Below are 17933 nucleotides of genomic sequence, written 5' to 3' on the forward strand. Positions count from 1 at the left end.
AAACCTCCTGGAAAAGCTGGTAAGTGGAACGAGATTTAAGGTTGTTTGTTTTCTACTGTTGGTACGTGATCAAACTTCTGGGGATATCGGAGAGAAGGATTCGATGAAGTTCTGAGGAGTTTGATTCTACCTGCTTTGAAACCAACCTGGTCTCACCAAATGGCACATGAGACAACAACATGGCAAGTCATTTCACATGTTATCACAATGCATGTTTTTCTTTTTGCATGACATTTTAAAACCATTTTGTCTGTACTGACTTAAAAATGAAAAAATGTCAAGTGACTTAGAATAAAGAGTGACACAGTCCATGCACAGAGGGGGTCAGGGTGGATGGATGGGTCAAACAAATACAGGACTTTCATCCAGGAGACCAGGGTTTGTGTCACATCGACCTAAAGTCAAGGCTGACTTTTGTTTGTTTGTTTGTTTGATGTACGGTCATGTATGTAGTCACGCTACTTTCCTAAACCTAACCAAGTAGTTTTGGTGCCTAAATCACACTGTGACTGTTTCACATTAACCGTGTGATGATGGTCACCTGACTATGACAATGAGGATACAAAACTCAAAAAGCGCCAAACTAAATGGTATTAAATGATCCGCAGAAAGCTTAAAGGGATAGTTCATGCAAAAATGAAAATTCAGTCATTATCTACTAACCCTCACATCGATTGAAGGTCAGGTTTATTTTTTTTAGTCCACAAAACACTGCTGGAGATTCACAGGAAAACGGTGTTGCAGAATCTCCCAAACAATGGAAGTGAACGGTGACCAGTTTTCAAACAGAAACAACAACTGAAAAAAAAAAAAAAAAAAAACACAAAATGCCCCCATGCTGCTCATCTGGTGTAATCCAAGTCTCTTAAAGCCCCGACACACCCAGTTCAGATGGTGTGCATGAGCATGTGAATGTGGCTCCAAACTAAGGATATAAATCAAAAGCTTGAAAACTGGTCACCATTCACTTCCATTGTTTGGGAGATTCTAAAACACTGTTTTCCCATGAAACTCCCACAGTGTTTTGTGAACTAAAAAAAAACTAAACACACCTTCAATCGGCATGAGGGTGAGTAGATAATGACTGAATTTTCAATCTTTGGATGGACTATCCCTTTAAGTTTTTTTGTTTGTTTTGTTTTTACGTAGGGTCATGTACATAACTTGCGTACTTCTTTTAACTCAAATCAGGTTCTTTTCCTGAACTTAACCAAGTAGTTTTGGTGCCTAAACCAAACTGTGACTGTTTCACGGTAATCATGATGAAGATCACTATGACGACGAGGAACTATTGATACCACATCCAAAACCCATAAAATGCACAGGACTGAACGGCATTAAATGAAATACAAAAAGTTTAAAATGCATAGACTTTACATGTGAAATGTCTCAAAAAGTGGCGTGCTACTTATAGGCCATCCTATGAGAACACAGAAACATGTTAAAGCACAAGTCTGGTGTTACTCTGTATTTTCTTATTGTCAACAAACACAGTTTCACAGCTGCTCACTGTAGTTTTTAATCAAACGTTACTCAAACAGGAGTAAATAGTGGATTAATCCACATTTGGTTCTCTAAAGAATATTTGGGGCAGCAGGATGATGTGGGATTGAGTCAAAATAAATGTCAGTGTGTTTTTAATAGTTTTTGGACAACAATGGAGCTTTATGGCACAGAGGAAGAAGATGTATCAGGGTTTGATACGCACACAATACTTGTTTGTAGAATTCATTGTTGTTTTCTCTTCTCAAAAAATGGATTTGTTGACATGATAAAAATAGTGAATATCAACAGACTTTTGCTGTAAAATGTCGGTATGAATCCTGTTTTTGACAATAAAATCAGTTGTTTCACCTCCATAACATCTCTGGTCTCAGTTCATCAATCTCACATCCTGAGATGCAACAGAAAATCAATGAAAACTAATAATCACTGATGACTAATGATAGAATAATTAGCCACCGTTAAAATATAACTGACTAATAATCAGAGGACAGAGGAGCTAAAGTTCAGTTTGTCCTCTGTGACTTGTCCTCAGTCCAACATGAGCTGAGAGGGACAGACGCATCGGGAGGCTTCCTCCTGTCAGTTTCCAGGCCGCCGTCAGGGCCGGAGGGGTCAGAGGTCAAGGGTCAGGGTCTGAGGGTCCACTGTGGGGCCTGGAGGAGTGAGGAAGTGTCCTGATGGCTTTTGCGGGGTCAAGTTCAAGGGGAAAGGGTCAAGTTTGGGGTCAACAGGCCTGAGAGGCGACTGGAGGAGTCGAGGACAGGGTTTCCTTCTCTGTTTCTTTTGGGTCACATTTAGAGAAATTTGTACAAATGAAGTGTCTGTTATTTGTGGGAATTTGAATTTAAAAATGACAAACTTTGTGGAGTATCAACCAAAACACACACTAACTTTATCAAAAATATTTCACTTGAGTTTAAAGTTCCCATGAAGTCAAGTCAAGGGGTTTTATCACATATTCCTTGTGCTATACATCACCTACACACCAGGATCTGGCCCAAAAATGACAAAAAAAACTCATTTTGTAGGTAATTCTTGGGTATTCTTAATGATATTTTAGAGTTTATTATTTCCTGGAAAACAATCAGCTTCAACTCAGTGATTCAATCACAGAGTTTGTTGCTGGACAGATAGCTTTAATTGTTGCTAAAGCAGCTAACCACTAACTGTTGCTAACTCTGTTAGCAGCTATTAGTGGGCAACAGTACCAATGAACACAGCTCCTGAGCCTGACAGGAAATACAGCACTGAGGTCATTTACAGAGTTCACTGATGGAAAGATGGCTTTACTTGCAGCCAAAGTAGCTAACTGCTAACTGCTGCTAACTGTAACTATTAGCTCCCATTAGCAGGCCATGGAACCAGTGAACACACTCTCCAAGACAGACAGGGAATACAGTACCCAGGTCATTTACTGAGTTTGCTGATGGAAAGATAGCATTACTTGATGCTAAAGTAGCTAATCTCTTACTGCTGCCAACAGTAACTGTTAGCTATCGTTAACAGGCAACTGAACCAGAGAACACAGCCTCCAGGTCAGACATGGAAAACAATACTCAGGTCATTTACAGAGTTTACTGATGGAAAGATAATTTTACTGGCCGCTTATGTCGCTAATTGTTGTTCGCTCAGTTAGCCATACAGATAGTTGACTCAGCTTCCCAGGAGCAGAACCAAACTTAACTGGAAAACCACCTCGGAGCTGTATTCCCTGTCATGAAACTGACCTCAGTTGGTGTCAGGCGCTGGGTTTGGACTAAGTCAGGTAAAAGTTAGCTAATACTGTTTTCCATAATACATTCACTGACCGTGATATTTGCGAATACGTTAATATGTGGAAGCAATAAGCACTCCGCTATCCGTTTCATGGGAACTTTAACTGAACTGAAACTTAACCAAATAAGCCTCGAAATTCATTGTAATATGTCAGTTTACTCTTTACTGATTTCATAGGTTTTAAGCAGAAATACTGACTGTTCAAGGTCGTTTCTTCTATCACGATTATATACTTTTGTCTGAGATAGGGTAGGGGTGTAGGGGTCATCATCCGTTTCAGAAGGGACCGCCCCCGAACGACATGATTCGTTATCATTTGTGTCAGTCTAAGAAACCCTGCTGGTCCAAATTTAAAGGGGCACTTAACCGATTCTACACGTGATCGTCCTGAAAACACTGATAACCCTGATGATGTCATAGTGAGGTCATCAGGGATATCTCAGCAACTACAAATGTACAGCAGAAAATCTCCGCCATGGAAGTTGACAGACGTGGGAGTTTCTCAGGCTAGTCAGATGACACAATCCAGTTGCATTGTGGGAAGTGTAGGATCCAACAATTTTGGAGCTTGCAGAGTCTCAGCCTCTGCTACCTTAAAATGAGTAAAACTGAAAATATTTTCTCTTTAAAATACCAGAATCAGCCATTAAAACTCAGCCTTAAGGATGTGGAGAATTTCATAGCTGCAGAAGAGGCGAAATGACACAATCTGAGAGCATGATTTCATGATTTTTGGCCACCAATTATTGATTTGGGTACTACTTGAAGATCCTAAATTACACATTTTTGGCAACTTAGCACACAAATTGGTAATTTGAGGGCACGAGTTCCTAATTTATGAAAAAATCTTAATCCTTAACACCTACAGGGCTCATAAATCTGACATGTAAGGACTTAAGTTTGTTTCAGGGGTGGCGTGTTGGGATGACAGGGTACAGACTCAGCGCTCAGGCCTGTGGGGGTGACTGTGGGCCGGCCGGGTCGTGCAGCTTCCTGATGTGTTTCTTCAGGTCAAAGTTCCTGCAGAAGCCCTTGCCACAGGTGGGGCAGGTGAAGGGCTTCTTGTCATTGTGCGTGTGCATGTGGAAGGTGAGGTTGTACACCTGGTGGAACGCCTTGCTGCAGATCGAACACTTGAACTGCTTCTCGCCGCTGTGCGTCAGCTTGTGGTTCTTGTAGTTTCCTGCACAAAGTCAGAGGATGAGAAGTAAGATCAGGGCAAGAAAATCAAGGAAATACAACATTTGACACTTTGACACAGTTTGTTCAATTTTATAGAAGAATAACAAATGATACATGTCCATTAAAGGGATAGTTTGGATTATTTAAAGTGGGATTATATGAGGTACTAATCCACAATCTGTGCATTAACTGAAGTAGATGGTGGTCAACACGACCCCAGTTTGGAGAAGCAGCAGCAGCACCAGTGTAGGAAGCTACGCAACGTACTTTAGCTACCTGAAAACATCAATGTCACTTTAAGTGCATGCTATATTTAGATATTTTCAGCATTACCTTGCTATCAGACAGCCTTTTTCTGATGGGAAACTGATGTTATATAAGCCAAATATCGCTCTCTCCAAAACAACCAAACTCCATTGACAAAATCAGTCATTTTACCTCACAGAACACACGAGCCGCAGGTTGGTTCGTTTGTTTGCAGTATTGTGTGATTTTGGTGTTTCAGTGAGTTAGTTTGGATTCACCAAAGTCACACAATAAAACAAACAAACAAACTCACAGATTGAGGGAGTGACAGACCTGCAAGTCCCGTGTTCTGCAAAATAAAATTACTGACTGACCAATCGGAAAAGGCTGTCTGACAGCAAGATAAAGTGGTAAAAATATTCAAAATATAGTGTATGCTTAAACTTATATTGTTTTATCGGTGGCAGCATTTTGCTTGGGACTCCTGCTGCTTCTCCAAACTGTCAAAGTAACTCATACAACCCCACTACAAATAATTCAAACTATCCCCTTGAAGCAAAGTCATGGTGCAGGTTGAAGATATCTGTGAGCTGCAGTTCAAACAGAAGAGAGGCTTCCTAGATTATTTTGTTGTAATATTTTTTCTAGGCAAACTATTTATTTCACAATAAAATAAGTACAAATTAGAGAAAAGGTTAAAAAACACACAAGATTTGTGCAGAAGAAATATGTTTGTTTTTTTTTTTATTCTTATTTCCTGCTAATCATCTTGTGAATCCCTTCAAATTTATCCTCTGATCCCTGCGATGAAAGGCCACAGTATGAAAATTTCCTGTAACTTATCAATTATAGTGACCAAAGTTATCATGATCATCAGCTATTATTGTTAAAATGTGCTGAAAATATTCAAAAAGTACTGACTGAAATAATGTCAGGTTTTATACTGAACTCACATATAAGATTAGCACCACTGTGCACTTTTTGTTCACTTTTCGTTTTCAGGAACGTAAAATAAACCCGAGTTGCTGCTACGTCTGTGTCTCGGAGTCTGTTGTTAACTTTGGTCGATGCTGGAAGAGTTTTTCAGTGTGTGGAATCAAACAGTTAAAATTTGAAATAATAGTACTGTTTGTCAGGAATTATTATGAACTGTGAACTGTTTCATCCCTGATCAGGACCACGGGAGAAAAATGATACTGAAACTAAACACAGAATAAGAAACAATATATTGAAGTAACTAAAATATTCAGACTCTGCTACAAATGCTATTTTATCTCAGCTTCTACTTTCCCTTTTTCAGTTTTCTCTAATTACATAATCTTTTTTGTCATTCTAAGTTTGAAAATTTGTGCATTGTTGTGGTACTGATGACCCTAAGGAGAGGGGGGACCTCCAGTTTCCTTTTGGACGTTCCTTTGCACCAAGTTTTACCCCTCAGATTATATAAGCCTTTTCTTTAGCTGGTGAAATCAAGTTTATTCAGTGTCCTCAAACTGTGGAGGTTGTTGGGAATCACCTGATAGAAATATCTGCAGACACTACTCAGGGCTGAAAAAACATCTACAACCTCCTCTGCATGTTTTTCATGGAAAAAAAAGGTTAAAATGTTGAATCTAATTTTATTATAAATTGTGTCAATATTCTCCAAAAAAGATGCTGTAAATGAGCATCAGTCAAATAAAGGGACAGAGCGTTTATTATGATGATGATGATGATGATGATGATGATGATTATTATTATTATTATTATTATTATTATTATTATTATTATTATTATAGATGCAAATAGAACATATTCTGTTATTAATTTATTTTTGTTATTGATTAATCTGTTGATTATTTTCTCAATTAGTTGTTTGGTCCATAAAAATGTGACAAAAGGTAGCTCAAAAAGGTATTCAGTTTACAGTCAAAAGAAACCAGAAAATATTCAAATTTCAGAAGCTGAAATTAGAGAATTTTGACATTTCTGTCTTTAAAAAATGACTCAGGATGATTAATCAATTATTAACATAGTTTGCATTAATTTAATATTTGATTAATAATTGATGACTTGATTAATCTCTGCAGTTCTATATCAATACAATAAATGTGATTTCAATGAATTAAGTGCATTGATAATAAAGTCATGTACATTTCTAATCTTTAGACCACAGTTATTATGGAAAACACCAATCTGATGAGCAGTTTTATCATCAAAGTACTACTTATTGAAACTGTAGATAAATATAGGAAATACCTGATCAAATATTGGTTGTACTTTGTACACTTGACTGTTTCACTGTGCAGCACTGAGAGCATCATTAGATAGATGGAGTTTGACAATAAATCAGTCAAGCTCAAAGTGTTCGCCGGCTGCAGTCTGGTACTAAAATCATCGATGTTAGAGATCATCAAACTCAGAGCTCTTAGAAAACTTTGATATTTTGCGGAATTCAGTTCATAAAATAACAGTTTTTAACCCCAGATAAGACGATAAAGAGGGACAAATGAAGTCATCTGATGGGACAATTTAGTGAATCAAAGAGATTAATTAAGTAATTAAAGGGCACAAATGACTTCTCTGCGGGAACAAAAGTACAATACAACAGGTCATGTGAATTGTGCTAATTAGGAGATGCTGAGAAAGAATCACATTATCTTCTGTATTGTCCTTATTTTGGTGAGTTAAAGATTAAATTAAATGTCTGTTTAAAATCCAGAAATGTTCTGGTGCACTGACGGTGGCAGAGTAGTTGTTGAATTTCAAAACCTTGCAAAAAAAACATAAGGGTGGTTTATTTTATTTGCAATTTATGTTGCTGCTCTGGTTTCTGATCTGTTTTTCTAATGCTGTCTTATAAACTTGGCTGGGCGCATTATTTGTGCATGACACAACAATAAAAATCAAATCACTATATTGGGGTCAAAAATTAGTTTCTTGAAGAAAGTTATTCTGAATTTGAGGATACTTTGCCTGAGAGTCAAATTTAAAGACATTTAGTATAAAAAAAGACATTAGAATCAGCCTCCGAACTCAAAGTTTCATTGAATTACTCAACTCTCCTGAGGATCTGTGAGCAGTGTCTTATTAAAAAAGTATCAGTGGTGGAAAGTAACTAAGTACATTTACTCAGTTTTGAGGTTTGAGTGCTTTCATTTCATGCTGCAGGGTTGCAGCAGTGTACCGGTATCACTGTACTGTGGTGTGAAACCTGATTATCATCATAGTGTACATTTGCATACCTGCTTTATTGAATTTGTCTGTAACAGTGTTAAAAAAAAGTCATTGGTTCTACACAGAAAGAGTCCATCACAAAGTTCCACACAGGAACATTACAGCGTATTCAGCATCAGACCTGCTGTGTCTGTCTAGCTGTATGTTTTATGATCTATTCTTTATGTTTCCTCTGTTTTTTTTTTTTTTTTAAATTCGTGCTCTGACAGTTTGAGGTGGTTCGGCCTGTTTGGATCTCTGTACGTTGACTCATGTTGCTTTGAACACAAACTGACAGCTGACAGATGCTGCTAACTGGCATGCAGCCTGATCTGAGGCGGTGATAGTGAACGCCATTAAAAGACTGAATAAGATGAAGGGCTGTAACAATTATCGATCGAAAGAAAATTAATTGCCAACTATTTTGATAATCGATGAATCATTTTTAAGTAATTTTTCAAGCAAAAAGGTCAAATATTTGCTAGTTGCAGCTTCTGAAATATGAAGATTTTCTGCTTTTCTTTATCTTTCACTTCTTTTGTGACAGTAAATGAAGAGTCTTTGGGCTTTTTGAGAGTTGGTTGGACAGAAGAAACAAGTTGAAGGCGTCACTTTGGCTTCTGGAAATTGTTTTCACAATTTATGGACATTTTATGGACTGAGCAGTTAATGGTCATTAGTTGCAATAAGATGGTTGTATTATTGTGTCTCACTCCTGTATAAAGTTTTATATTAAAACAGCGATTTTTGCTACGTTTACATTAAAATGTTAGTTATGATTGGATGAAAATATCAGTTAATTAAATATTATTATTATTATAACATATAAATACATATTGTGCATAACGTTTATTTGGTTACATTAGTGAGAAAAGATGTGACATAATAAATGTTATTGAGAAGTCAATTGAATCTTACAGACTGCAAGTACAAGAATAATGCAAATATTATATTATATAATATTATATCTCGAATAAAGATGCACAATATGGATTTTGCAGCCAGTAGGCTTCAGATAACTGACAATTACCTGCTTGTAATATTGATATTGATAAAATAAAAAAAAAAAATTTTTTCTATGTTTTTATTTTAAAAAGTTTAGATTAACTGTAGTTTTTGCAAACCTGAGGATGAGAACAGTAGTGATCAAAGATGAATGATTTAATATTCCGCAGCTCTGATGATCTAAACCTAACTGACAACAAGAACAAAGATCAGTTCTGACTAAATGTTCATAAATTTTCTTGTACAGTTCATAAAAAAAAATAAAAAAATATACATATATATATATATATATATATTATATATATATATATATGTACATATATATTTTTTTATGAACTGTACAATTTATATTTGGATATATTTGGATATAGAGAATTTTGCTTAAGGATTTAAATTAAATGCATCAACATAATCTGTCAAATTGTAGTGGATTTTTATTGGCTATAATTTCATTGTCAGTATAATAAAAACATAAATTATTATACAATAATTTATCAGCAGATATTGATGTGCATCTCTGATCTTAAAATTGTCTTTAAATAAAAAAAAAAACAAAAACAAAAAAACAAACAGCTCTCATCACGTCGTTTGTTTCCGCTCAGATTCTGTTTTGCTAAAATGTTTTGGGGAGATTTTTTTTTTCTCACCTTTCTGATGAAATCCTTTCCCGCAAAACTCGCACACGAACGGTTTGTATCCCGCGTGGATGCGCGTGTGCGTGTTGAGGGTGGAGCTGCGGTTGAAGGCTTTACCGCACTGGTTACACTTGTGCGGTTTTTCCTGGAAAAAAAATAACGAAGAAAGAAATGATTACGGTGGAAAATAAAAACGACAGAAACACAGAAAAATATTTTACTGTGATGCAAAGATGATCAACAGCGCTGTAGATCTTTACTTTGATAGTTTTACCTCGTCTTTATACAGAAATAACATATATTTTTATTTTTCATTCATTCGCTTCAGGTTTTTGAATAATCATCTCATCTTTTTCTTCACATTTCCGGTAGAAACATGAGTCTGTGGGAACATGAGTGTCTTAATGTCACAGTGGAGCCACAGGAGGAGCTCAAACACAACAAACAGGCTGAAGAGGCTCCAAACACGGTAACACTTCTCTTTAATAATTCATTTTCATTTACATTTCAGTTCGACTTTAATGCACCTGTGACATCACCATCTTTGGAATAGAGGGATATTTTAAAAGGGATTTATTTTATATTTGACAGAATTAAAACAGTAATAAGTGGACACACATATTTATCTTTAAGCCTTTATTACTGCAGGTTTTCCGTCTGCTGTCTTTATCAAGCACCGAACATCTCTGTTTAATTAAATGTATCAAAAAGTCCCGCCCACAATAAATATAAAAGCATCTGATTGGAAACTGGTATCACTTTCAAATTGACTGACTGGCCCTTTTTTTAATAAAGGAAGAGACTAAATCAAATATATCGTGTTCTGTATATTAATGGTGATCACACTTGTTGTTTACTTTTTAAAATATATATTTTTTAATTTATTTATTTGTACTTATATAGCAAACGCAGCCTAACGGCTAATAATATATAAATAAAGCAGGAATTGATCATATACAATCGTGTCACTGTGACTCTGGTCACGATCTTAATGTAACATCCAAATAGTCAACAGGGAAGAAAATAAAATATAAAATGAAAACAAAATTATTAAATGTGCCTTTAAAACGTCCCTGTTGATGTTACGTGTTGACTCTTTTGTGCTGTATAATTATTTTATTATCTTTTTAAAATCACTATAATTATTTATTATTATTATTATTATTATTATTATTATTATTATGTTCTTAACCAGTTGCGTATTTATTACATTTTGTTTAATGTTTGTTAATTCCCATGTTTTGTGGCTGCATGGGGACACCAGTGAAAACGAGATGCATCTCAAGGGGTTCATCCTCTTATTCAATTTTACAAATAAATAAATAAATAGAAAAAGCATGAACATCTTCCTTCATTTTCCTCCATGTCTGTGACCCGTCTGTCCTACCTGAGTGTGGATGATTTTGTGTCGGCACAGCGTGCTCGCCTGTCGGAATCCTTTCCCGCAAACTTTACACACGAACGGCCGCGCGCCGGTGTGCACGGGCATGTGGCGGGTCAGGTTGTAGTGCGCGTTAAACACCTGAAAGAAAGTTAAAAACACAATAATAATAATAATAATAATAATAATAATAATAATAATAATAATAATAATAATAATAATTGGTGTTATTATCATTATTATTATTATTATAAATAGTTTCGTACACATCAACCACGTTTTACTTAAAATAGTATTACATTCTCATTAAAGAGAAAGAAAAATCAACTTCACATCATTTACCTTTAAAACAGCAACAACAAAAAAAAAAAAAACCCATACTTTAAGGCTACTCTCCAAAATGATTAAATATTTAGGAACAATTCACTAATTTGCCACTGACATACTTTAATCCAACCCCCCTCCTCTTATGTCCCAGTTTAAGGGTTTATTAAGTGGCTCGTGGTCTTTTTCCATTAAAGCCAAAAAGAAAGAAGAAGAAGAAAAAAAAGAAATCTGCTACCCTTTAATTATCAGATTGAGTCTAATTAAAGGTAATCTGTCGGGGGTCATTTAATGGATTTTGAATAAACTTAATGGGTCGTTTAAAACACAATAAAAAAAAACCCTGTAAACACGAACAACACCCGCATCGTGCACTCACAAACAACACAAGGCACCTTTGAGAATATTGGGCGTTTTTACTTAATAACTAATATTGAACTGAATAATAGAAATGAACAACTTTTAATTCGTTTTTGGTTCGTGGCTGCACTCGCTCTCGTGAGAGTGTTTGAGCTTTTCAGAGTTAAATACTTCCGCTTTGTTTACTGAAAGGTTTTTTTTTTTATCTGCGTCGGATTGGAGCTCAAAATCTAATAAAAAAAAAAGAAGAAGAAGAGAGAATCACGTAAAAAAAAACATTATTGTGAACAAATGAAGGCGCGAATAAGAAAAAAAGACGGACCTAATTTTCCTCATTCCAACTAAAATCTCCTTATTCTAAATAAATAAACGTAACAAAGTAAAATAAAATAAAATAAAATAAAATAAAATAAGATAAAATATGGACTGTCAAACGTTTTGTTCCCATATTGAAACATAAAAATAAAAAGGGTAAATTATTCTCAAAAATTGTCAGAACGAGTCTGTTTTTAATGTCATAACATGTTATAACCCTTCTTTACGTTTATTAAACTCTGAACATTCAGCTAATTCACATCTAAATTAGACGGATTTAAGATGATTTTAATAGTTTTAATGAGCGTACAGCCGATCAAATCAAATAATCTACTTTGTATATTTCTCTTTTTTTTATGATAAATATATTACCCTCAAAGACAGTTTGAGTAAATCAGTTTTGTAGTTGGAATCAGATTTTTTTAATCCATTCCGAAAATAAAAAGAAATTGTGAGCACAATCAGGCTCAGATTTAGTAGTTTATTAACAAACTGCAGGTTTGGAGGAGTCGCTGTGATCTACTTTAGTTTCTTCTTCTTTTTTTAAAAAAAATCAAAGAATGAATATAAGATAAGAGATAAATGATCCGTGCAGGACCGTGTCTCTGTGTCTCACCTTGCCGCAGACCTCGCAGGTGAAAACTTTGGGCTTGCTGCCGGGACATGAGCCGCCGAGCCGGGCCGCAGCTGCCGCGGAGCCCTTGAAGATCTTGTCGGTGAGGATCTGGTCCCGCTCCTTCATGTAGTGTTGGATCTGGCTCTGAGACAGCTCCTTGAAGGCCTGCACGCCGGACACCGGGTACCGCTCCCCGGCCTGCTGCAGGCCAGGCTTGCTCTTCTCCGCCATGAAGGCTTTGTGCCGCGCGGTGAGCAGGTACGAGGCCATCGGGTGCAGGTTGACCAGGCCGGCCGGCGGGGGACACGCGCCGCCGTCCCCGCTGCAGTTCAGGTAGCACACGGTGCCCATGGTAGGGAAGGAGGACTGGTTCACCACCCGGGGTCTGAAGAGTTTGTACTGGCCGGCGCTCTGGCTCACAGCGGAGTCCTCCTGCTGGTTCTTATAGTTCAACCCAAAGCCCAAAAAGTCTGCGGGAGCGGCCAGAGAGGACGCGTCGAAGTGGCCTGCATCAAGCCCGGTGATGCTGAGCCGGTGGCCCGGCTCGTACCCCAGCGGCACCAGCGGGATCATACAGTGCAGCGAGGACGGACAGACGTCGGGTTTCCCCACGGGAGCGGACTGGAACCAGCTGGGGAGCGGTATCGACTTGGGCTCAGGCGTCCTGGCCATAATCCGGTCGATGGAGAAAGCGAGAGGCTTGCTGCTGCTGCCGCCGGAGGTGAGCATGTCGGAGCCCGCGGGCTGGCTCCCAGAAGCCGGGGGGGAGCCGAGGATCCCCGCTGGGCGGCGGAGAGGACCGTCCATCACCTCCGCATCAACCGCGCCGCGACGACAACAACAACAAGGAGCTGTTGGAGGGAAGCCGGGGGTCGGTGCTGCTCCTCAGCGGCCCGCAGGAAAGGGCATCATCTGCCGGGGAACCCCCCCTCCTAATCGCCGGCCCCGCTCCCTCCGCTTATTGACGACAATCAGGGCGGCCGCGGCTCGCTCGATAACCGCGTGCGGAGAGCCGAGACCTCGTCGATCGTTACCGTCCAGGAAGGAACGCGGAAAAGTGGATAATTTGCTCAATTCTCCTCCGTCGATTCTCTGCTTGTCGCCGCTGGAAGAGGAAGAAGAGAGGAGGAGGAGGAGGTTGTCCCTTACTTGGCAGGACTCCTGCTCAACTGGAAGGTATTTGGTAAATCCCAGGTCCCCTTGTGGCTTCGCGTGACATCATTTTTTTCTAATCGCAGTGAGCCAGACGCGCAGCGGCCGCGGGGTCAGGAGCTGTCAGAGTTTTAGATCAGATTTGGACGCATCTTTGGCTCCAGAAACCCAGCCCTTTTACGCACGCCTCACAGAGGACACGGAGCTGTCATGTGGGTGAACTTGACACAGAAAACGGATCGAGGTATTGAACAGAAAATGGATTTCAAGCCATCGATCTCAGCCTGGGTGGGCTTTGGGTCTTTGAATCACAAACTTTGACTCGAGCGCTATTTTCCTCTTTTTCTTTTACGCACCAGATTTTCAGATGCCAAAATCCACCCGCGGCAGAAAAGACTCATCTAGTTAGACTCTGATAGATGTTTGCTACAGAAGCGACACGAGAAATAACCTGCACGCTCTCTTCTCGGCATTTTCTTTCCGGATGCAAAAGGCTCTTTTACGCACTGAGAGCAGAAACTCGAGCGAGCTGAGACGCAAATTCCACAGGATGAATCAGTGAGAGTGACGGTGAACAGACTTCATCCTGTCAGCGCTGAGAGCAGAGAGGGAGCGGGTTGGATGCTGAATTCGCCCTTTAAGGGTTTGAACAAAAGATGGAGAGAAATAAAAGTGACCGCTGAGGGCCTGAAGAGCGAAAACACAGCACACACAAACAAACACAGTAAAGGAATATTTATAGAGTGTTTGTCTGTGTTGGACTGAAGCCTCTATATTTATTTTAGGTTATTCAATTTTATTTTGTTTTTTGTATTTCAAGAACAGAAAAAGAAAAGAACTCCATCAGTGCCCCTTCCTTTTCATTCATTCTTTTTTCTTTTCTTCTTTTTTTTTAAACTCCTACAAATAAAGATTATTATTATCAGGATGGTCAAACAATGACTTAAACATGTAACAATAATAACGCTTCTTTAAATAATTTATCCGTTCGATCGAAGAAGTCAACACCAAGAAAAACCGTAAAGAAAAATAAGGCTCCATCTAAAAATAAAAGAATATAAAACAATCAGAAGATTCAGGTCCTCGAGGTCATAACTTATGAAAGATCAAACAAAAAAGATTAATAAATACAGATAAAACGAAAACATGTAGTTACAGTAAAATAACGATTGGCGACACAAACTGAAACGTGATGCCACTAAACAGCAGCATCCTTCTGTTCATAAAACCTAAATATTAAGCTGAAACTGACTCATATTGAAGTCCAACTTTATTTAATTAAGAAATGTGACTTTTTTTTTTTTTTACCTGACTTGGTGTTTTTTAAGGAGTTGTTTGACATTTCAGGTCACAAAGATACTCAAGAAAAACACAATATTACTGCAAGGCTTGTAAAAAAAAAATACTACCATTATTATAAAGTCATTATAACAAGTATATTACTGTAGACCACTGCGCGCGCGCACACACACATTAACATTAACAGCGTTAATGTTAATTAATATTTACACTTTATGTTCCATGTTATCGTTTTATTTTTATCCATTGTTTTGTCCCCGAAGTGTTTTATTTGTCATATTAATAATTTGTTTTTAAAACATTCTCTTTTTATTATGTTATTTAATAAAAAATAATAATAATGATGGACTCACTCCTCTGTTTAGTTCTTCATATACATGCAGTGTTAGTTATCTGCTGACAAACATAACTCTGCTGTATAAACACACAGTGCAGGACTTTATAGAAAAACACAGGTGGAATAATGAAAAATATTATAGAAGTTATAAATGTTGAAAAATACTTAACATTAAGAGATACGACAAGACAGAACTTTATCAAATTACAGTAACATGAGAATAAAAATAAATATCAATTATATGGAATAAATGAAAAAAGCAGTGCCATAAGTGAATAACAATAACCTAATATTTCACATTATGGTGAAAAAAGTAATACTTTACATGATACTGATATTATTGTTCTCAGTGTCTGATGTTTCAGTTTTCTTCCCTGCAGAGGAGCTACACACTTACAACCACACAACAATAATAATAATAACAACAACAACAAAAACAATAACAATAACAATAACAATAACAACAACAGCAATAATAATAATAATAATAATAATAATAATAATAATAATAATAATAATAATAATAATATCATATTATCTTTATTGTAACGTCTCTATGAATTTTTTATGTATAAACAGATAAATAAAAATGAAGGGACATGAGTATGAAGGGCTGTGACTGTGATATGTTACAATATGACCAATAAACAACAGGCCGAAACTGAATAAGTTGGTGCAGCTTTGGCAAAAAAAAAAATTAACCGCAGAATTGTGCAGTATAATTAAAAAGAAAGTTATTAATTATGCACAGATAAACATGTAAATATGAGGTACATGCAAATCACATGAAGTGCAGATACTTATTATTGTTATTATCATTATTATTAGAAGTAATATATGTAATTAAATAGGCGTTAATCTAAAAAAATAGCTTTATTAATTATTAAAACCTTCTAATTCTTTTATTTTTGGTTGGTGACATTTATTTTCTCACCGATTTGATTTCATCCCGTTGATTATTAGTTTATGTATCAATTAATAGAGTATAAATCATGTTCAACTATTTGTGGTTCATCATGTTTTATTTTAATTGTCTTCTGGACATTGAATCGGGGGAAGTGGTTCAGTTTTATATTTTAATTAATGAAAAATGTCTCGCTGTTTAAGATAAAATTATTACATTATTACTGTTATTATGATAATAATGATAACATGCCCTGCGTGTTGTGTTTGTGTGTCTGTCAGGCCGCAGCAGGACTCAGACTCGTTTTCTGCTGCAGGAAAAAGGTTTGATGCTCATTTTAAAGAGGAGAGAAAAGAAAGCACAGCTGATGGACGACAGCCAGCAGACGGGAACAGAAAAAGACCTTAAAAAACCTGAATGATCTTAGACTGAGGTGAAAAGGAGAATAAGTACTTTAAAAGAAGAAGACAATAAAGTTTTAAGCCTCTGGGTAAATTTAAGGAGGATTTATAATAAGGAAAATCCAGTAAATAATGTGATGCTGAGTTTATAACAGAGTTCACTGATTTATAGATGAAACAAGTTTTTAAATTCCCCAAAACCTTTTATATTTAGATTAGGCTGAGATATGATTAAAAGCAGTTTGAACAGATAATTGTCACATAATTCATAGCAGATTAAATTCTTTTGCACATTTCTTAAAGATTTATCTATAGAATATTAGAAGCACAAATCATAATAAAACATATTGATCACAAATGTGTTTTAAGGGTTTTTACTGTTACGATCATTTGTGCTTAAAATAACAAACAAAAAAAAACAATGGAGATTTAGAAATGAATCAAATCTGCAGTGATTTCTTACTATGTTTCCCTTTTTATTTAAATTTCTGGAGCTTCATCAGATGGTGGAAGAAGTATTCAGATCCTTCACTTCAGTAAAAGTAATAATGCCACAGTGTAGAAAGTCTTTGTAAAAAGTCAAAGTCGTGGTTTCAAAACTTAAAGTGTTTCACTTAAAAGTGTCCAAAGTAAAAGTACTCAAAATGGCCTCTTAATTATGTCTCTTTCATTAATTATCTTAATAATTTGTACACTCAAGTTATTATCATGTGCAATTAGATGAAGAATCATTTTTCAGGACTTCAAGGGTGACTTACAACTTAATCATCCTCATAACTAAATGATAACCTCATTTAAACTCCATCAGAGATTCAACCTGAGCAGCAGCAACATAACTGAAAACAACTGTGAATGTGCAACATTTAATCTATAATAATGCATCATATTTAAAGGAACGGTTCACTTTGAAATCAAAAATACATATTTCCCCCCTGGCCTGTAGCGCCGTTTATCTGTCGAGATGTTTCTGGTGTGAGCTGCAGAGTTTTGGAGATATCAACCGTAGACATGTCTGCCCTTTCTCCAAAATAACAATAAATAAATAAATAAATAAATAAAATAAAAAAAACTCAATCAGTTTCTCTTTCCAAAAATCATGACCAGTCAAGATAAGCCACAGTCCTTGTTGTGAGCAGTTTCAACTTTCTTTCTGTTAGAAACTAGTAGATTCTAAAGTAGTTCCAGTGGATTCTACTGCAGAGAGAAAGTAGTTCCTGCATGAAACTGCTCACAACAAAGACTTTGGATTATTTCGAGTAACTGGGTCATAATTTTTGGAAATTCAGACACTAAAACAGT

At 36.7% G+C, this 17933-nt stretch overlaps 1 protein-coding gene across 1 annotated transcript; it reads right to left on the reverse strand.

Annotated features, from left to right (window-relative positions):
* Window positions 1–882: 882 nt before the first annotated feature.
* fezf1 (FEZ family zinc finger 1) lies at window positions 883–14503 on the reverse strand. The gene is made up of 4 exons (XM_084733673.1): window positions 12542–14503; window positions 10933–11067; window positions 9558–9690; window positions 883–4465 (listed from the first exon to the last, which is right to left on the reverse strand). The coding sequence occupies exons 1-4, from the start codon at window positions 13346–13348 to the stop codon at window positions 4230–4232; spliced, it is 1311 nt and encodes a 436-aa protein (XP_084589799.1). The 5' UTR covers window positions 13349–14503; the 3' UTR covers window positions 883–4229.
* Window positions 14504–17933: the final 3430 nt, after the last annotated feature.

The sequence above is a fragment of the Lutjanus erythropterus genome, chromosome 13 (genome assembly GCF_056507025.1).
Source record: "Lutjanus erythropterus isolate fLutEry1 chromosome 13, fLutEry1.hap2, whole genome shotgun sequence".
Lineage (NCBI taxonomy): Eukaryota > Metazoa > Chordata > Actinopteri > Lutjaniformes > Lutjanidae > Lutjanus > Lutjanus erythropterus.